Source organism: Eptatretus burgeri, chromosome 1 (genome assembly GCF_056783735.1).
Source record: "Eptatretus burgeri isolate ZD-2024b chromosome 1, Ebu_testis_v1, whole genome shotgun sequence".
In the NCBI taxonomy this organism is placed as follows: domain Eukaryota; kingdom Metazoa; phylum Chordata; class Myxini; order Myxiniformes; family Myxinidae; genus Eptatretus; species Eptatretus burgeri.
In genome coordinates this window covers 97,983,547-98,005,427 of record NC_140961.1, presented here as the reverse complement: position 1 = coordinate 98,005,427, position 21,881 = coordinate 97,983,547, and the positions used below count along the sequence as shown (strand labels likewise).

Below are 21,881 nucleotides of genomic sequence, written 5' to 3'. Positions count from 1 at the left end.
ATGCAGATGTGTGCGTGTGGATGCAGATGTGTGCGTGTGGATGCAGATGTGTGCGTGTGGATGCAGATGTGTGCGTGTGGATGCAGATGTGTGCGTGTGGATGCAGATGTGTGGATGCAGATGTGTGGATGCAGATGTGTGCGTGTGGATGCAGATGTGTGCGTGTGGATGCAGATGTGTGCGTGTGGATGCAGATGTGTGCGTGTGGATGCAGATGTGTGCGTGTGGATGCAGATGTGTGCGTGTGGATGCAGATGTGTGCGTGTGGATGCAGATGTGTGCGTGTGGATGCAGATGTGTGTGTGTGTGTGTGGATGCAGATGTGTGTGTGTGTGTGTGTGTATGCAGATGTGTGTGTGTGTGTGTGTGTGGATGCAGATGTGGGTGTGTGTGTGTGTGCAGATGTGTGTGTGTGTGTGTGTGGATGCAGATGTGTGTGTGTGTGTGGATGCAGAAGTGTGTGTGTGTGTGTGTGTGTGTGTGTGTGTGTGTGTGTGTGTGTGTGTGTGGATGCAGATGTGTGTGTGTGTGGATGCAGATGTGTGTGTGTGGATGCAGATGTGTGTGTGTGTGGATACAGATGTGTGTGTGTGTGGATGCAGATGTGTGTGTGTGTGTGGATGCAGATGTGTGTGTGTGTGGATGCAGATGTGTGTGTGTGTGGATGCAGATGTGTGTGTGTGGATGCAGATGTGTGTGTGGATGCAGATGTGTGTGTGTGGATGCAGATGTGTGTGTGTGTGTGTGTGTGGATGCAGATGTGTGTGTGTGTGTGTGTGGATGCAGATGTGTGTGTGTGTGTGTGTGTGTGTGTGGATGCAGATGTGTGTGTATGTGTGTGTGGATGCAGATGTGTGTGTGTGTGTGTGTGTGTGTGGATGCAGATGTGTGTGTGTGGATGCAGATGTGTGCGTGTGGATGCAGATGTGTGTGTGGATGCAGATGTGTGTGTGGATGCAGAAGTGTGTGTGGATGCAGAAGTGTGTGTGGATGCAGATGTGTGTGTGGATGCAGATGTGTGTGTGGATGCAGATGTGTGTGTACAGACGCAGACGTGTGTGTGTGTACAGACACAGACGTGTGTGTGTGTACAGACACAGACGTGTGTGTGTGTACAGACGCAGACGTGTGTGTGTGTGTGTGTGTGTGTGTGTGTGTGTGTGTGTGTGTGTGTGTGTGTGTGTGTGTGTGTGTGTGTGTGTGTGTGTGTGTCAGGTCAGGTATGGGAGCATGCGCCAGAGCAGCGCGTCACTGCGTCCACTTCCCACCGGTACTCCAGCGGCCTCTGTCTGGCCATCCCCCAGGCAGATGCCAGGCCCATCCCCCATCTCCTTGAGATGCCGGTCAACCTGCTGCAACCACGAGGCACGTGGTCGGCCCATTGGCCTCCTCCACTCACGAGACCCCCTCGCTGAGAGAATCTGGTGAGCAGGATCAGCGTCAGGAAAACGAGGCACATGTCCATACAGCCGCAGCTGACAAATCTCATCCGAGTCTCTCTCAGCAACCGCTCCTTGGACACAAAATCCGACCAGCGATAGCCAAGGATTCTCCAAATAGACCTGGTACCAAAGGAATCAAGTCTCCGTCTCAGATCATTGGTCAGAGTCCAAGTCTCGCATCCATAGAGCAAGACTGGAAGCACAAAGGACTTGAAGACTCGGACTTTCGTCCTCCCGCACAGGTACTGGCAGCACCACACCCCCATGATCCAGTGAACCCATGACTCCCCAGGCCCGACCCAGACGTCTATTGACCTCTGACTCACAGCCAGCAGAGACATGAATATCACTGCCAAGGTAAGTGAATCTCTCCACGACCTCAACATCCTCACCACAAACAGACACAGACAGGACAGCAGCATCCAAGATGTCATAGAAAGCCTGGATGTTAGCTTTGACCCAAGAAACCCGTAATCCCAACAGTTCCGACTCCTCATTCAGCACCTCGAGGGCCCCCAAAAGGATATCTAAAGTCTCCGCAAAGATGACTGCATCATCTGCGAAATCAAGGTCTGAGAACTTGACATTACCAAACGATGCACCGCAACTTGATCTCTCCGACATCCTCCCGAGAATCCAGTCCATACAAGTGCTGAAAAGTGTGGGGGCAAGTACACACCCATGACTAACCCCAGTAACAACTGGAAATAAGTCAGAGATGGTACCACCACATCTCACAGCATTCTCAGTACCAGAGTAGAGTTCAGACATCAGATCGATCAGTTTTGGTGGCACCCCACGAAGACCAAGAATCCTCCAGAGGACATCCCGATTCACTGAATCGAACGCTTTACAGAGATCAACAAAGGCTGCAAGCAGCCCCTGCCGAAACTCTCCTCTGCGTTCGGTGAGGACCCGAAGAGCATGGATACGGTCAATCGTTGACCTCTTTGGTGTAAAGCTTGACTGCTCTGGACGCTGGTGCTCAAGCAGAACTCCTCTGTCAAGAGCCTACCACTCTCTCCTCTCACTGCAGAGCTCCGAGGGGTGGGCTTGGATGAACACAATGCGCAAATTCCCCTGTAAGTGGGACGAGAATTACCTGTCCACAGGTGATGCTGTACCCCCTGACAGATTCTTCGCACATAGGCCTCCTTGTCCACCCTCAGTACACGTACAGTTTTACGCCTCAGCTCCCTGAACAGCTCAGCTCTGCCATTCAGCCTGGCCCTGCGACTCTGGTCAATGGTATCCAGTGTCCCTTGAGAGACAAAATTCTTGTTTGCCCTGCGGTGAGCTCCAAGACATCCACCGGCAACATCAAGGATGTTATTCTTGAAGGCACTCCACAACTCTTCAGGACCCCCCAAATGTCCACTCAGCCTGTTTGCAAACTCCTCAGCTCCCCTCTCATCCTTGAGCTTGACAACATCCAGCCTAGGCTGGGATGGTACCATTCTCCCGGATTTAAGGTGAAGCTTTAGAGTTGCCACAACAAGCCGGTGGTCAGTATTGAGGAACTGAGCACTCCGGAGACCCAGCAGTTCTGGATCATCCTCCAGCGACAATCAACAAGGACATGGTCAATCTCCTTTGCCACACCGCCAGCGTTGGAATACCAAGTCCAGCGATGAGCTTGTGGGTGCTGAAACCATGAACCGGCCACCCTAAGTCCATGACCTCGTGTGTGTGTGTGTGTGTGTGTGTGTGTGTGTGTGTGTGTGTGTGTGTGTGTGTATAGATGCAGACGTGTGTGTGTGCATGTGTGTCGATGCAGATGTGCGTGTGCATGTGTGTCGACGCAGATGTGCGTGTGCATGTGTGTCGATGCAGATGTGCGTGTGCATGTGTGTCGATGCAGATGTGTGTGTGCGTGTGTGTGTGTGTGTAGATGCAGATGTGTGTGTGTGTGTGTGTAGATGCAGATGCGTGTCTGTGTGTTTTGAGATGCAGGTGTGTGTCTGTGTGTTTTGAGATGCAGGTGTGTGTCTGTGTGTTTTGAGATGCAGGTGTGTGTCTGTGTGTGTGTGTGTGCGTGTAGATGCCGAAGTGTGTGTGTGCGTGTGTGTAGATGCCGAAGTGTGTGTGTGTGTGTGTGTGTGTGTGTGTGTGTGTGTAGATGCCGAAGTGTGTGTGTGTGTGTGTGTGTGTGTGTGTGTGTGTGTGTGTGTGTGTAGATGCCGAAGTGTGTGTGTGTGTGTGTGTGTGTGTGTGTGTGTGTGTGTGTGTGTGTGTGTGTGTGTGTGTGTGTGTGTGTGTGTGCATGCAAATATGAGCACTCTTTCCCTCCATGACTGCCTCTGCGACTTGTCACAATAATGAAACATAAACTTCGCCATCAACCTTAATTAACCACAACACCACGATACCCATCACAAGGTTAAAACAAAGTCCGTCAACACACACACACACACACACACACACACACACACACACCTATTTTAATAATTTTGTTCAAGAAGACATGCTAAATTATAATTCTTCAAACGATTAATAAAAAATAAATAAATAAATAAATAAAAGCTACAAAAAAAAAACAAATAACCAGAAAAGCGAGGAGGGTATCGTAAGCGAGTATGGCTGTTCATTCACCAAGCAGGTTAGCCAAGTTGGCGCATGTGACCTTCCCTGTAAAGCCTGTTTGGTTATTTATAGATCCCAGGGATCAGGGATGGGATAAACTTGCTTGCATCGTTGATAACCCTCTGGTGTTCCCTCCAGGCTCCACCACGTTCCTGTTCACCCTCGAAAAGGTCTTTCATCGACCTCGCTGCACAATCACGTCGCTCGACCACGACACGACCTGCCCGGCACGGTCTACATCGACCATTTTAACGAATAAATAAAACGTTGCAGAATATAACGAGCTGTGTGTGTGTGTGTTTTGTAGACGTGTCGAGTGGACAATGTTTTGATGGGCACACGGAGAGGGTGAGTGTGCAAACTGCACCGGGAATAAAGGGACAATGACGATCCGAATAAACGGGTTTACCTCTTGACGATGTATCACGGGGAACCTGACAATGAGGAGTCTTTGGAGCAGGTGAGTGGGTCGGGTGGGGTGCGAGGGGAGGGGGATGTTCATGTACCGTTGGAGGGAGCTGTGTCACCTTGAATGCGCACGCATTGCGACAAGGGCCCGCCGAGCGGTGCCAAACAAACACACACACACACACACACACACACACACACACACACACACACACACACACACACACACACACACACACACACACACACACACACACACACACACACACACACACACACACACACACTCCATTATTCACTTGTTTTTCCGGGAACCTCGAGGTGAGAGACCCTTTGTCCGAACCCCAAGACCACGGACGTACCGGGAAGGCGAGCAGGCTGTTCGGGTCTCCCCTGTACACGTTCTCGTCCAGCCACGACTTCTGCGGCGCCATGGGAGAGCGGGCGTACTTGGGCGGCCCGATGGCGCTGTTGCCGGGGAAGTGGGCTTTCTTTAGGGGCGATATGGGGTTCATGGGGCTCGGGATGCCGAGGCCGGCGGCGCGCCGGGGATCTCCGCGGCTTTGCGCGCCTCCCCAGCTCGCCGAACCCCAGGGTTGCGGGTGGTGAGCGCCTCCCCAGGCGGACGGCTTGCTCGTCATGATGGGCTGGTGGTGTCCGTAGCCGACGTTCCTCTGCGGAAAGGCCGCCTGCAAGGGCACGGGAGAACGCCGCTGCTGCGGATGGTGCTGCTGCTGCTGCTGCTGCTGCTGGTGAGCCGGAGCCGCGGGCGGTGCTGCAGGAGCGTGCTGATGAGGCTGCGACGGCTGCGGTGGAAGCGAGATCTGCGGGGAGAAGCCGGCACCGAACATGGGCCCGATGTTGGGCGGAAAGAGCACCGTGCCGTTGATGGACGACAGACCGGGGAAGATGGTCTCGTCGCCCGGAGCGCTGCTCACGCCGGTGGACCAGGCGCCGAAACCCGCCGACAAGGGCGGCTCCTGAAAGGCGGCCAGGCTGGGCAACAGCGGCGACTCCATGGGTAACGACGAATTGCTGTTGTGGCTGCTGCTGCTGCTGCTGCTGCCGCCGGTCGCCACGGGGTCGCGACCGCCGCCGCCCGTCGCCGAAGCGTTCGCGTTGGCCGCCGCCGCCGACGTGCTGCTGATGGCGCAAGAGATCGCTGCCAGGGTCGCTTCGGTGGAGGTGGCGTCGCTCGTGTCGACGACGCCCTGCTCGCTGCGCGGTGACAGCTGCTGCTGTATTTGCTGAGATTGCGCGGCCGTCGATCTGTCCATCAGGAGCTCATCCTGCATGGCGTGCGGCGTCGGGCTGGCAAAAAACAAAGCGACGCCGGCCAATGGTGGACGAGGAGAAGAGACGCGCTTGCTGTCTGAGGCGAGTGAACACGTCGATGATGATGAAGATGATGATGATGAGGAAGACGAAGAAGAAGATGAAGAGGATGAGGAGGAGGAAACGAACGTCGGGCTCCGGCTGCGTGTCGACTGCAAGCCCAAAGAGAAATCCCCCATCTAGGGTGGCATCCGCAGAGAGGCGACCACCTCGGAAAGAGAGGGAGGGAGAGAATGAGAAAGAAAGGAAAGAAGAAGAGTGCGTTTGCAGAGTAAAAACGCCTCAGAAGTCTGAGTGAAAGGACACGCTCGTCGGAAGCTGATGTGATGATGCTCGTGTTGCGCAGGCGAGCAGGGAAAAACACGGACGGCAGGGTGTCGGCGACGGGCGGAAGGCGGCTCTTTAAACGCCGAAAGAGGCGGGAAGTATCAGATTGTGGTGCTGCGATGGCGGTTCGCGACGCCGTCAGACGCGAACCTTCCGTGCGCGTTCTCAACGACCGCTCGTCTCGCCGCGCGCTCCGCCCGCGCGACGCTCAAGGGCAGGTGCCGTGACGGGGAGCGCGCGGCCCCGGACACCGGGCGCGGCGCGCGTGCCCCACGCGGAAGCGGCTCCGACCAATCGGCGCTCGCCGCCGCTCCCTCAGCTCCGCCCAAGCAGCAAGCCGTTTCCCGGCGGCCCCTGCGGTTGGCGGCGCACTCGTCCAATGAGCGATCGACGTACGTTTCTTGTTTCCAGGCGCCCCGTCAGGAGAAAACCCACCCTCGCCCATCCTGAGGGCTCATCAGCATATACTGACGTCAGAGGGACTTTTAACTGGCTGCGTGGCGCGCGCTTGGGGCTCGACTGGAATAAACCCGACGGATGCTGTGTTCGGGGCACCAGGGGCATGGATGGATGGATGGATGGATGGATGGAAAAAGAAAAAAAACATCCAATAACGATGTACCTCATGGCGGTGGTTGCGTTGGCGATTAAATCGAGATATGTCACCAAGGGCACCGAACATCTCGGTTTATTATCACGGTCGCCGGAGTCCCAACATCACGACTACCACGAGAACGAATTGTCGAGCGAACGTGCACACCGTGTATTTATACACCTCCGATTTTCACGTCGACATGACACGTTAAAGGGCACGCGTGAAGTAAAACCGTCGTCAGGCGAAACGAGATCACCCCGAGGGAGATTAATCTGCGTCTGTGAGAAAAACGTAGGTCCTCCGGCTCTGCGACATCCGCACGTAATTTAATATTCCATCTGCAGTGGACGACGTTCTGGAAACGTCCACACGAAGCAGGAATCACAATGAGAAGCGATGTCCGCCGCCCACATGTTACATGTAACCTGTAAAACCGATCACCATAACCCGTGTCGGTCATGACGAGCAGGGAATCGGTGTGTGTGTGTGTGTGTGTGTGTGTGTGTGTGTGTGTGTGTGTGTGTGTGTGTGTGTGTGTGTGTGTGTGTGTGTGTGTGTGTGTGTGTGTGTGTGTGTGTTTACAGTGAACACAAACCATGCACGGATCGATTTTAAACTGTTGAGGAAATTATATACTCCTTCCCTTACTACATCAGTCGTTATGGATATTTCACTCTTTTTATTATTATTATTATTATTATTATTATTATTATTATTTTTTAAATCAGGCATTTGAACACAATTTGTCTGCGAGCTCTTCATGGCCATCACGGACGTTTTCATGATATTTTATCCCTGTGCGGTATCTGTCGGTCATGGTGGAGTGGTTACTTGTAGATTCGTATACTGCACGTTGGAATGTATGATGCTCGTTTTTATTGGTAATATTCTCTGTGTGAAGCGCTTCGTGTACTTTGTACGTTTAAAATGAAAGTACTTGGAAATATTTTGAGGCAAAGTAATAATGAACCTTCCAAATAATTCATCGTTCCTTTTCATCAATATATATTTTGAGGTACTGCAACGACGAACAAAAAACATAAAAGAACTCGAAATAGCTTTGATAAACAACATTCAAAAATGCTCACAAAACATTTCCTTTGATATAATCCTATATTTAGAATTTTTTTTTCTTTTCTGTGTAACATTCATTAATTTTCTGGTGTTTTGGAAGTGGCCGAATCATGTTGAAACGACAACAAACAAAGAACCCATGTTTACGTGTGAGAGACCGTGATCATGAACATTTGCAACGTGAATACGAGTGTGGGGTGCGCATCATCTGTTTCGTGATCTTCTTCTTCTTCATATTATTCTTCATCTTCTTCTTCTCCTGCTTCTCATCTGCTTCTTCATCTTCTTCTTTCCCATCACCTCCACGTCCTCTTCTTCATCTTCCTCTTTTTTTCTTCTTCTTCTTCCTCTCCATCACCCCCACCTCATCTTCTTCCTCTTCCTTCTTCCTCTTCCTCTTTCTTTTCCTCTTCCTCTTCCTTTTTGTCCTTCATACTCTTGTTTTACCTGATCTTCAAACGGCGTGTGGGTTTGTGTATAAACACCTGCGGCCATTGTGCACTGAGTGCTCTCAATCCTTTTCCACACCCCGCCTTTCACCCAATTTATTTAATTTGATAAACACTTGGTCTTGGATTTAATTCATGTGGTGCTCATATATAGAGCAGGCTTGACGGGCCAAATGGCCTCCTCCTGCGTAAAACTTACGCGCGCGTGCGCGCGTGCGTGCGTGCGTGCGTGCGTATGTATGTATGTATGTATGTATGTGTTTGTATGTGTTTGTTTGTGTGTATGTCTATGTATGTGTATGTGTGTGCGTGTATGTGTATGTATGTGTATGTGTATGTCTGTGTGTGTTTGTATGTGTGTGTATATGTGTTTGTGGGTGCGTATGTGTGTGTATGTGTATGTATTGTTTGTGTGTGTGTTTGTGTTTGTGTGTGTTTGTGGGTGCGTTTGTGTGTGTGTATGTGTGTGTGTGTGTGTTTGTATGCGTGTGTGTTTGTGTGTGTGTGTTTGTATGTTTGTGTGTATGTGTATGTGTATGTCTGTGTGTGTTTGTATGTGTGTGTATATGTGTTTGTGGGTGCGTATGTGTGTTTGTATGTGTGTATGTGTATGTATTGTTTGTGGGTGCGTTTGTGTGTGTGTGTATGTGGGTGTGTGTTTGTGTGTGTGTGTGTGTGTGTGTGTGTGTGTGTGTGTGTGTTTGTATGTGTGTGTGTTTGTATGTGTGGGTGTGTGTGTTTGTGTGTGTTTTTTCAACGTGAAAACTGGGTTGGCAGGATGGCTTGCAGGTGTGTACCTCGCCTCTCTGAGCCGTCGAGCCTGGGTTCGAATCCCGACCCAGCTATAAACTGCCATCCTGGTGTTTCACAGGCAAGGTGATTCATCAGCGCGTGTGCCGTCCCTCGGATGGACGTTGAATCGACGTCTCGTGTGCCGACATTAGTTGGTGGACGTTAAAGATCCCACGGTGTCCTTCACGAAGAGTCGGTGAGCTATTACCAGCACCCTGAACAAATTCCAAATCCCCGCTTTAATTCCTGCTCCGACCCACAGGGGGCATCAGCAGCGCAGCCGCGCCCTCAGCCAATGACGCGACTCGCGGTCACGTGCTGCGTACAAACGAAGAAGAAGAAGAAGATGATGAAGAAGAAGAAGAAGAACGTGTGAACTTGAATGAAAACGAATTCATGCATTTATCACCTGTTCCCGCTTAAATTTGAGCATCACATTGCAAATGAAGAAGTTCGCTATTTTTCTTCGATTCAACGCAGATTTCCTTACGTTAAAATTAAAGATGTAAGCAAAAAAAAAATCTATATATTTTTTTGCTCCTGAAAGATGCAAAGCAACGGTTCCTCCCACTGAGAGGAATTATATTCTCCGAGTCTCGAAGTTACATCAATGGCGAATATAATTTCAATCACCGCGGGAATGACGCGTGAGAAACGCTTGTGGTGAAGTTCAAGTTGAGTGAAAGAAAAAAACAAATCTTTCTGTGGTTTCCAGGGGGGTCGTGGCGCGCACGCGCAGTCGGCGAATGATGCAATCGGAAGTGCTGTTGATGAACAGAGGCGACGCTGTGGTTGTTTTTTGGACATATATTGTGATTCGTCGCTCAAAGGGCACGAGGAAGTGAACCGTTGAGGGCTTTATCTTAAAGTGAACTTGATTTCGGTCGTCCCTTTGGTGGACGGCATCTTCACGGGAACCAAAGTGATTGGGCCTGAAACAATGGCCGTGGATGAAGTGGAGAGACGTCGTGGGATTGTATCGAATGACAGGTTGGACATGAGGTGGACATTTTGAGTCTCACCTTCGGACGTGACGTGGTCTTCTTGTTCCTTATAAACAAAATAATAACATTAATGAACGTTAACATCGTCACCCTTTTCACAATCATCCAGCACATAATCAAAACACCCTGGTTTATTATGTTGATGGCTCAAAACAACAACGACTATGGGGGGGTTGGGGCCTTCACTTGAAACAAAGCGTTTGGGAATTGTTTATAAAAAAATTATTGTCTGGACAATTGAGCACCCCCCCCCCCCCCAGTCAAGTGAGTCGCGAGTTGTGGTGGAAATTACCAAGTAAATGAACAGTGAGCTCGTTGTTTAACACCGGTTTGGTACTTTTCAGTGTAAGAAGTTGTTGAATGAAACTGCTTACGTTATAATAGGTTGCTAGGCAACACTGAGAGATAAAGGAGGTGGGGGCAGGCTTGCAGACTGCAAGCAGATACTGGTGTGCGTCCTACTTGCCCGCATAACTGTATATCGAAGCTTTATGAAGGTGATGAAGTGAATTGTGAAAGAGCTTGAAATGTATTTGATTAAGTGGATTGTCGTTGTATTGTATGAGTGATTCGAATGAGCCGTTTATTTGAAACGGTTTAAAAGTACGGTTTTCCCCGCAAGTGCACGAAGCGATGAGTGGGAGTTAAGCAATCGGTTCATTTCGTCCGTCTGTCCACAGACATCGATCAGTTGATGATGGAGGTAGTGCTTGATTTGAATTGAATTCTAATTTTTTTTTTTTTGAATCGGAACACGAACCTGCGCTTTTGCAGTACTTCGGCTCTAAATTCAGCAAATTGTATGGAATGTCGTCCCGAACGTGCGCTTGCGGAGATGGTTAATGTAATTGTTTTACTCCGTCTGCCTGTTTGTCATTCCAACGAAATTGAAAATCATTCCAAACAGGAAACTGTTTTCGGGACATCAGAAAGGACACAAACATCAGGCATGAAGAACTAATTTGACGTGTTAAATAATGAGGTGTAAAAGGTGGTGCATCAACGGCAGTAAACTTCTGAAATTTTTTTTTTCTACCACCTTTAAAGATCCCATGACACTCAAAAGTACTGAAATTGCATATATATATATATATATATATATATATATATATATATATATATATATATATATATATATATATATATATCCTATCGGAGTTTTTCATTGAGATTTCTGATCTGACAATGTTTTTTTCACAATACTCGTTCTGTAAAATGTAAAATTAAAAAAACAAACCTTTTAGGGAGCGCCTCTAAAAATTCTGCTGAAATCTACTGAACGACACGTAACCCACATGACGTCATCTCCAGAACAACAAAGGCTGCACGCAAATTACTCGGGTTGGTGGTCTACGTGATTGTATTGGCTTCCTGTGTGTTTCCACATTTGATTGATCGACTCAAACGCTTCATTCATGTCTGCTTTAAAAAAAATCAAACATTTGGTTTTGAATAATGGATGACATGGACTTTGATTTGTCTGGTAGTGACAGTGATTGTGAGAGAAATGAAGGATTTTGATCTGAATCAGATGGAGAATTGTCAGATAACGTAGTCGCAGGAGGTGAAGTTCAGTCAGCTGGAAATGGAATACGGCCTTACCAGTTCGAGCCCGAAGCAGGACAAGCAGAGGAAACTGGCGATGAAATTCCCGGAGTTCATGATGATCGGGAGGACATCGAAGGAAGACTTGGCAATAACAACTGGTTAGACTAAATCCTATTCGTAATTCAATAATGTAAATTCTACTTGCATATTGCTCGATATCAGAAATATTTTAGTGAGGTGACGTGACCAGCGCAGCGCAGCTGGCATGTTGCTCCACGGCGAATGAATTGCAAGTAAGGCCAGCCCATGTCATCGGCCGTATCTCTCCGCGCATAAAACGAAGCAATCTCGCTGTCCGGATACGATGAAAACTTGTGTGCAGAACACACCTTGCAACACCATTGTCTCGAGTAGTCCGATAAATCTGACGTTCTGTTGCATTTTGATTTATTTTATTCCTACTGTCGTCATGTAGCGCCAGTCGAAAACAATGAAGAAAAGAGAATAATAAAAGAAAGCTACAGCATGTCAGATTTATCCGACTAGTTGGATGGACAACGGATTTATCGGACTCGTCTTGACTCTAGAGTTGACAAGTAACTTGTATTAGCATGCACACAATGTATAAGTCAATGCGTAAGAGTCCCGAGGCTATGAAGCCGTGTAATAGGACAGATAAATTTGTCTTTCATAATTGTGCCAACATATTTTTCCCTGTTCATTTATTACAGCATTTTGGCAAAATGTTAATGAATAGTAAGCCAATGGAAGCAGTACCTTCACTTTAGATAAACCCATGTATGTCGAGTGCAGCCATACCTGGCTTGCATGTATGTGGAATCGTACCTATCCCAACAGGCTGGTTTCAACGAACAATTCAATAAGCTGCAAAATGTGGGTGCAGGTTTTTCACATTGTTTGATTTTAAAATTATCTCCTTGCGCCTTGAAATGATGCAATATTAATCTTTAGTATTTTACTTGTATCTCCCTGCAAGTTTCTTTTTTAATGGAAAGGTTCAACAGTCACATTTTATATTTTGTGGACATGGTATAGCCCTTTATTGTGCATACATGTATTGGATTTGTACACGACTACGACAATGTAGTAAAGGGATAAATAATTGCCTCGTGATTGTTGTGCACACACGGCTCAGAAACAGAATTTTTTTCCGCGAAACAATCACAGGAATTAAGACGATCAGTGAGATAGCAAACACACGTGCACAATGCATTTGCACGTACTTTATACGGCACGCGACGTCTAATCAATTCACTCTGAGCGAGTCGCGTTCTGGAGATGACGTCAACGGTCACGTGACTTGCGGTTTGCTGAACTCAACTTTTTTGAGGGGCGGGGCATAGCAAGTTGTGAAAAGCACTACAAATGTTCGAAATATTGGTCTAATTATCCCATTGTTGATTTAAAAAAATAAACATGGGTGATTTCTTCATTAGGAAGGTCAAGTTAATATATAAATAACCAGAAACTTTTGAGTGTCATGGGACCTTTAAAACCTTCAATTATTTCAATTGTATTATACACTTGAACACTGCAGGACACAAGTCGCCTTCTTGGCACTTTCAAAACCCTTCCGTTTCGGAGTACTTATACAAAATATTTGTGCCAACTCATGCCCCGCGGGCACAGTAACTGTGAGAATCAGCATTCAGACAAATATGGCGGTGCCTAGTCCTGTTTGTTTAGTGCAAAACGCAAAGCTGAAAGAGTTGAAAAGACCCTTTCCATGTCATCTCTTTCTCAAAACTGAGCGGTAAGGTGTTCTATGACCTCTGTAGTTTTTTTATTTGAAAATATTAAAAGTTTTTAAATAAAACAATGTCTACATTCTAATCATCTAATGGGTTGCTAGGAAATGCTAAGAGGTGGACTTTGTGATTTTATGTCGAAGACAAACGTTACAGGGTGGAACTGGGACTTGATAAACCGAAGTTGGAGCACACAGCGATTGTCATATTGTTGTTGATGGTCCCAAGTTGCACATCGTTAACAACAGAGTGAATTTGAGTTATCATGTTCATTTAGCATCTTTCCATTTTGATTTGTTGATTGAACTTAGATGAGTAATGATGGTGTAATCGGCTGCTGAGAGTGATAGCCATTCAATATCTGATCTGGGTTAAATTCGTGACCCGATAATAAATGCGATACGGTTCAGTGTATCGGTCACTTTTCACACTTTCAATATATAATGAAGAAGGCATTCCTTAATGGATGGACAATAGTGTGAAGCATAAATTGACCGTACTCTGACGCGGATTATTAAAACTGCAAATTGTGTAACCAGTGATTTACCATTTCCAAAAAACCCAAATTCCGTTTCAGAAATTATATGCCATTGCATATTCTCGACAGGCCTCTTCCCCTGACTCTCCTAATGGGGTGAGTCTAAGTTGGCCTCACCCAGCTGAGTGTCTCTGTCCCTGTTCCTCAGCACTGTTGTTATGGGGTTCCTCAGCTTCCTCAGTTCCTGTTATGTTCCTCAGCACAACAGCACTGTTGTTGTTTCACCATCAGGGCGACGCAAAAATGCAAGAAAGGAAATAGAGAGGCTGGAAGGAGACATGGTTAGAAAATATAGATATAGATGTAGATGTAGATGTATGGAGAGGGAGTAGGGAGGGGTGGAGAAAGAGTGAGGAGGGGTGGAGAAAGAGTGGAGGAGGGGTGGATAGAGAGGAGGAGGGGTGGATAGAGAGGAGGAGGGGGGGAGAGAGAGGAGGAGGGGTGGAGAGAGAGGAGGAGGGGTGGAGAGAGAGGAGGAGGGGTGGAGAGAGAGGAGGAGGGGTGGAGAGAGAGGAGGAGGGGTGGAGAGAGAGGAGGAGGGGTGGAGAGAGGGAACAAAAAAGAAGGAGAGAGAGGCTGCAGAAAGAGATAGAGGACTGTTTACTCCTAATGGTGCCGTAATAAGGCAATCGACAATACGTTCATATGGTGGATGATGCTTGGTCACTAATATTGTTCAGCAATGGCTGTGATGGAACGCTATTTGTCTTGTCATTACTGTGCACAGTTATGGGGTCTTATATTTTAAGCATTAGGATGCATTAATGAGCTTTAGTAGGGATGAAACACATCTCTGGCTCTGTTATTTTCTCTGCTAGTGACAGTTAGAAGGCACGTCCTGCTAGTGTGTGGGAGGAGGGGTCGGGGGTTCTGGAGCATCTCCAATCCCCAACCCCCTCACCCACCCCCCAGGATAATTTTAAATTCTGGGCTTTCTTTTATATGAAATCATATTTTAGGCTTTATTTTATCAAGTGATGACCATAACCAGTCAAAAATCTTGTTGAATGGTGTTCTCTAAACAATCTCAAATGTTGTGAAGACAAAGGAAATTATTATTGACTTCTGCAAAAACAAAACTCCCATTCAACCCTTGCTTATTCACTATGCTGAAATTGAAACTGTCACTTCTTTTAAAATTTTTGGCACACATATTTCCAATGATCTTAAGTGGGAGATAAACACCAATCACTGTGTGAAGAATGCTCAGCAACGGTTAATGCCGATATGTCGACCTTGTCTGTGCGATCATTCATGGCATACCAGATCAGAGTATTGTTCAGCTTTTCTTTGCTCTTGGTTGACCCCAGGTAGTTTGTGTTGTACAGTTTGAGAACATTATGGACTTCTGTAAAGACCTTCTTACTGACCGGATCCATAGACACGGCCTGTCAAATTGTCTCCATGCAAGTTACATGGATTGCACTGATCTCACCAGATCAGGTAACATGTAGCTTGGGGCTTCGATGTTCAAGATTGATGTCGTGTTTTGTTTTTTTTACCGGTCTTCAATGGATTTGGGTATTCTGGAATACTTACCATTCACAGCTTCGAGAATAAGATTTCAAGAAAAAGATTTTGCTTGCCTTCCAGCTCAAATCTTCTGTTAAGCTCTTGATCCAAAATGGCAAGGACTTAATAGAACTTCTGTCAGAAGTACTCCTGTACAGAGGAGAGGTTGTGTGGCTGTGTGCCTTCATCAATTCTCCTTGGTGGAGCTCTCCTAGGTAGGAGGAATGGGTTCCTTTATAGCCCTCCAATTCAAATACGAGGTGGTCATAGAACATGTAGAACTCCTCGTTTTGTTGTGGTTTGGAGAAGGTGCATAATATATCGATGGCTTTCATTGCACTCTGGATGGACCTATCCTCACTTATGTATTTGTTGATGCCTGTTCTGCCCGAGAGATGATATGGCAACTTCAAGCCAAAGGAAGTGCTGAACTTCTCAATTAACGTGGCCTGACCACTTGTATGTCTGACATATTTGTCGCTCGAACTCTCCCTGGCATGAAGCGATCGTCCATCTTTGCCCAAATGCAGGTTTGTGCTGGCAAAGAAAACCCCAGTCAGCTGAGACCACTCTGCTGTGCTGCGAGTGATGGACTGTGAGAACAGGGTAATTGCACCACATTTTGTCTAATTATCAAGTGTTGCTTGGGGGAAACGTTATCAGTTTGATTATTTTGAAGACTAGATCCAGTGTATCTTGGATTGGCTTGCTTTTGAGGAAAATTTCCCGAAGGCACAAATTGGTACAATAGGATGAGCTGTTGAACTGAAATAGCTGAGCCTTTCTCGTGGTGAACTTGGGTATTAAAACCACAAATTTTTTCCTCCATATTTGATGCCCCCATCATATGCTTGACCTCGATATTGATCCAATCCAAGGTTGCAGTGTATCAGGACGTCATTCAGGGCCTTTACGTGGGTTTCACTGTAGACCGGTGGTGGAGGGGAGATTCACCACCGGAAGGGGGACAAATTTTCATCCAACTTTTCTAGATCAGTTTTTTGTGTAGATGACGAATATGAAAGGTGATCAGCTAGGTTCGGGGGCGTTTCCGAGATATTGCGGGTCAAATGTCAACCGGGGTCAAATTTAGCCAATTATGAGTTTTTACTATAAAACTGTTCTGAAAGCTAAAATGCAGTATTTTTATGACTCGTTTATGCTTTCAAGTGTCTAATCTTTATAAAAAAAAAAAAAACTCAACACATCTTTTTATGGGTGACCTTAACTCAAAAGGTTAAAGGTCAACAAATAACAACTGATGCAAAAACTGATACGATGCTGACACCGAGATAACTTGGTTGCTCAAAATAGTAATCATCTAATGTTTCAGCGAAGCTAAACTAGAGGTGCGGGCCGTCCTACGTCCGTTCTTTCTGCCCCACCGATGTCGCGTGCCACAAGGGCACCCACTTGCCCCCAAACGTTTTTTTTTTAATTTAGTTTTTTTTTCTATTTAAATTTCATTATCATATGTAGTTTCTAACCACTATAGTAATAAAAATTCATGCATTGTCTATTGATTTTTATTCAGACATTGCCTTAAAAAATATATATCACACATTTATCTTTAAAATATCTGAAAATCTTTTTCTTAATGCATAAATGCCCTTTTGTCTGAACTGCCCCTGCTCCTCATAGATTCTAGATTAAACATTAAGATGCTTTAGTATGTAATACCCCTAAAACATGTTTCAATCAGGTACAGTCAGATGAATCAACAGTTATTACATTTAAGAAATCTAGCTAAAGACAGTGGAAGTAGTATACCTACATTACTGGATACAATCACCAAATATAGATGTTAGTCGGACATTTCATCACAATCACTGTCTTCACTGTAGTCTGATAACTCGTCTTCACTATCTTCATCAGAAATATTACACAGAAGTTCCACAACATCCACAGGATATGGTATATCAACCCAATGGATTGATAAATCTTCAGTCCACCCATGGTTTACTGGAGTGTCCAAGAATTGCTGGGGTCTGTGAGCCAGCCGCCACATCCTGGCTAAATAGTTACTTCGGGCTGAATGTAATGCCAGTGCTGACTCACATGGGGGTAATGCACACAGATCAGCTACCTTGCCGTCACGAAATCGATTCCAGAAAATAGTAGATCTGGCTTCAATCATACGTTTGCATCTCCTTTGATTGTAGATTGCACAGGTACATATTTGAAGTCCATCAAACACTACGCTGGAAAGTTGTTGCTCATTACCCAGTTCTGCGAATACTTTCTGCATATTTTCATCATCTTTTATCAGTGTCCACCAAGTTTTCTTCCCTTTTTGGAAAAATGAAGAAACGTAGTCATTTCCCGAAAAGGCGTGGATACCAAGCAATGCACGTTTCTGGAGTTCAGTGAGTTGACATTGACTCAGATGAAGGAATCGCCGACCTTTGTCACGCCCGTGATCTATGATGATCTTTAAATTTTCACGTTCGTTGGCCAGTAAAATGATTGGAATGTCTGTATCCCCAGAACTTGAACTCACTACACAGACCGTGGGACCACCAGAGTTTTCATCTGGTGCATGTTGGGTGAGGTAGCAGATCTTTGTATCAGCCTCTATGTGGTCAGTAGCCAGGGCTGGTATTTCCTCTGAGCAGTGTGACGTTATCTTCATGCAGAGATTCCCCGTTGCATAGTACACAACTCTGTCTCCAATGAGACTTTCCTCTTCACAGAGAACCTGTTCAATCAGCTCCATCATTCTCTCTTTGTTCCCTCCATTGCACAAAAACTGTCCAAATGCAGCTGGAATTCTGATATCAGGTGTGCGCAGAATGTGCTCATCTGACTGCCCTCTTGCAGTTTGTTCAGCCTGTTTTATGGAATGTGCATTGTATGTGTCACACGCGAAATATACCACTTTGTAACGTGTGGGTATGTCAGCCATAATTCTCCTGGCTGACAACCGAAACGTATCTGGTGCATTCACCAACGAACGTAAATACGCAATAAGGTCAATCACGTAAACTGCATTTTCTGGGACATCATAGGCTGTGTTCGGTAAATTCAGTGATGTGAGTGCAGCTTCCATCATCTTACTTTTTGGTGTTGTCCTACGACTGCCATCTGCTGTCGCAAGAGGTAGAGGTACCGTTGTTCAAGGATACTTCAATGCTTTAACCAAATCGACGGACATGTTTTCTTTACATGACTTTGCTGCCAGTAATCCAAGGATATCTCTCTGTACTGTTACATCTTTGGTCTTTCCTGCTGCAGATTTTACTGTTGTCTTCTTCAGGTTGTCTTGCAAGCTTCTCCATGGAACTCTTGATATCGGATTAAAAAAGCGTGTGGTTTCACCATTCTTTTCGGTATTGAGTCGGGAGTTGAACGCATTGTAGAGTTCTCTTCCTCATTGTGTTGACAAAAGGTGGGCAGCGACATCATCCAGTAATGGTTTGCCTGAAACTATGTTGAACAGTTTGTTAGGATCAATAACATGTGAGAATGGATTGATAAAATCTGACTTGATAACTTGCATAGTCTTTTTTACATGATCATCTCGTGTGGTCTTGTGCACTTCCTTGGGTTGTGACTCGTGTCATCGAGCTTGGTAAGTTCCAGCAGAGAAGAATCCATAGCAGACGTAAATGGACGATTCAGTACCCACTTTCTGTATGCTGTTTCTTGATGAGTGAAGTTCTTGATGCCACCTGGTGTCTTTGAATTTTTCATAAAAGTCTGCTCTACAGCTGCAATCAGTTGACTATCTGATACCAGTATTGTTCCTACAGACAGACAGGCCTTTCTTCAGAAGATCATCCTTGGCACCAGGATGCGTATCATCAAGTGTCATGAGTTGACGACAATAGAATGTTCCATATCTAGCGTAGTTCTGTTTGTTCATAGCAAAACAAAATGCCAATGAGTCTGTCCAGCATTTCAGTCGAAGGTCATACTCATTCAGGTTTATCGAGTAATGGAGTTTATGTTGACAATCAACAGCTTCAATGTAAATTGCCCAGAACTGTGGAGTCTTGCCATAGTCTCCTCGAAGACACTGATATTTTATCTGCTGGTATTGTTGTTCAACACTAGAGAAGCCAACTTCTTCTGAAAGTTCCTGAGTAGCATCTGTGGGGACTTTATTGTGAACAATGTCCACACGTCCATTCAATAAGTCTGGCATATAAGCTTCTAGGAACAGACGGTGCAGCGCTTCACTGAAGCTTTTGTGAATTGCCCATGATCTATTATAATGTTTTCCACTGAGCATGACTTTGATTGTACCAGATGTGCTTAACCCTGCCTGATACACAACTTCTTCAAACCTGCTACCTGATACAAATTTACCAATAGTGCCAAAGAATTCCATGAAGGCATGCATATCACCAAGGTGAATGATGACGTTGTCAAAGTCCTTCGCATTGTTCCATATGACATGATATAATTTGGCAGCAGCCCCTACATCAGTTGTTATTTGAGCGTATCGCATATTGGCCTGAGCTGCCATCAGCTGAGATTATTTAATACATTCCAGTACAGTTGGATACTCTGTAATGGGACTGATGATTGGTGGCAGAAATGTTATCAGTGCTGGTTGAGACGATGGATATTCATGCTGCTGAATAACCCAACCAACAAAACGGGGTACTGACTGTGTTATCAGGCTGTAATGTTGTCGCAGTAGTTTCCATGTGAATATCTCACTAGTGCTTATTTCATCCTGATACCCATCAAAGACAGTGTTTACTGTAGAAAATCCGGGTGGGTTCTTGTGTGGATTTATCTTTCTCTGATCAAGCACAGCTCGAGTTCCTTCCATGGTCCGTCACCGTGATGTTTGAATTTCAGGTGTTGGTCGCAACACTGATTGTGTGCTGAACACCCTAACACGTTGTTGTAGTGGAAAGATGAGAAAATTGGCGGCATATTATCGAAAAGTCGAATAAGATATTGGCTTTAAGCCTGTACAACATCGGCATAGTAACAGCCGATGATAGTATGAAATTGCTTCAGGGGCCCTTCAGGGATTGGGGGCCCTAAAGCTTTAGCTTCATTAGTTTCATACTAGATACACCACTGGCTGCAAAAGATGGAAATTACTCATTGTCATTGTCATCAATTTATTATTTTCAGTTTTAGCGTTTTTTTACACAGACTTCAGGCTATTTTACCAGTTTGAAATTGTTTGCAATTTAAAAAAATCAATATTTTTGAAAACGTTCTGGGGGCAAGGAGGTGCCCCTGGGGGACCCCACAAGGACACATGGGTGGGAAAATGGGCAGGGGTGCCCGTTCCTCTATTTTAGCTCAGATGAAACATTGATCACAATTTTCAGCAACATAGACCAGTTTTAGGCATTTTATCTGTTTTTTCACTCGTTATTTGTTGACCTTTGAACTTTGAGTTAAGGTCAGCCCTAAAATGATTTGATTTTTCTGTTTTGATAAAGATTAGACACTTGAAAGTATAAACGAGCCATAAATACAGAGTATTTTAGCTTTCAGAATCAGTTTTATGGTAAAAAATCATAATTGGCTAAATTTGACCCTGGTTGACATTTGACCCGCAATATCTCGGAAAATCCCCCGAACCTGGCTGATCACCTTTCATATTCGTAATCTACACAAAAAAACTGGTCTAGAAAAGTTGGATGAAAATTTGTCCCTCTTCCGGTGGTGATTCCCCCTTCCTACCACCCGACTACTGGTAAAAACTGGCACCTCAACAACTCCTCGTGTTTCCCCTTGTACAATTTAAATTAGTCATTCTAAAAAAATTTCTTTTCGAAGAGACTGCATTTTGACATTCGTAGGCCGTTGAGAAGTGTGCTGGGGCCCCCACACTTTTGAAAGCTGGTGGGGCGTCAACCCCCTTGCACTTCCTAAGCCATGCCATAGTTGACTCTCCACACACTGCAAGTCGCGGGAGAAGAATGTCTACAAGAGTTTGTGCACTCAGATGCAAAAATTTGATAGCTTGTTGCCCAGGCAAGGTGAAAGCGGCCATTTTTTTCTGCATACAAGTATGCACTGCCTGTACAATGTTGTCAGTGACACACCACGTGATGGAGGCTGCCACAACTTGTTGAACGACGTGGAAAACGTTTCATTAATTTGTGTAATTGTTCAATTCGCATTCATGCGTTTGGATGAGATGAATTAGGAGACCTTCATGTTTGAATGCACTTTGTAATACCCTTGTGGGGCTCTGCATTGTTAAATGGAGTGGAAACAAAGGTATTCCATCTGCCTAAACTTATTGTTCCGAGGCTTTTTAGTTTGAAAAATGTAATGCTGTTTCAAAAAAATTAATTCTTAACCGTTAAAACAATCCTCTGTCATCGAGTGAACCCCCTGTCCCCTCACATTTACCTCACATACCAAAAAAAAGCATTATGGGCAGACTTTTAAAAATTAAACTTTGTATATGCAATCAGTATCGTGGGACGCATGAAATATATAACGAGCTATTTTAAATTTTACCCCCGATTTCATGCCCCAGGGGGTGAGAACTCGGGGTTACGGAGGTCAAAACAGGAAT

General features: G+C 45.7%; 2 protein-coding genes across 5 annotated transcripts in view; one reads left to right on the top strand and one right to left on the bottom strand.

Moving 5' to 3' along the window:
* LOC147035019 (cytoplasmic polyadenylation element-binding protein 2-like) overlaps positions 1-6,450 on the bottom strand; it is a 201,076-nt gene extending 194,626 nt beyond the window's left edge. Inside the window, exon 1 of one of the 4 annotated variants that reach the window (XM_085892561.1) lies at positions 4,796-6,450. In XM_085892561.1, the coding sequence (XP_085748687.1) occupies positions 4,796-5,947 (1,152 nt within the window). In that variant the 5' untranslated portion in view covers positions 5,948-6,450. The remainder of the gene's footprint in view (positions 1-4,795) is intronic. The other 3 variants (XM_085892538.1, XM_085892546.1, XM_085892555.1) reach the window with 3 other exon arrangements.
* A 3,285-nt stretch (positions 6,451-9,735) lies between these two features.
* MARCHF5 (membrane associated ring-CH-type finger 5) overlaps positions 9,736-21,881 on the top strand; it is a 333,575-nt gene continuing 321,429 nt past the window's right edge. The window contains exon 1 of the mRNA XM_085892587.1: positions 9,736-9,995. Within this exon, the coding sequence (XP_085748713.1) occupies positions 9,946-9,995 (50 nt within the window). The 5' untranslated portion in view covers positions 9,736-9,945. The remainder of the gene's footprint in view (positions 9,996-21,881) is intronic.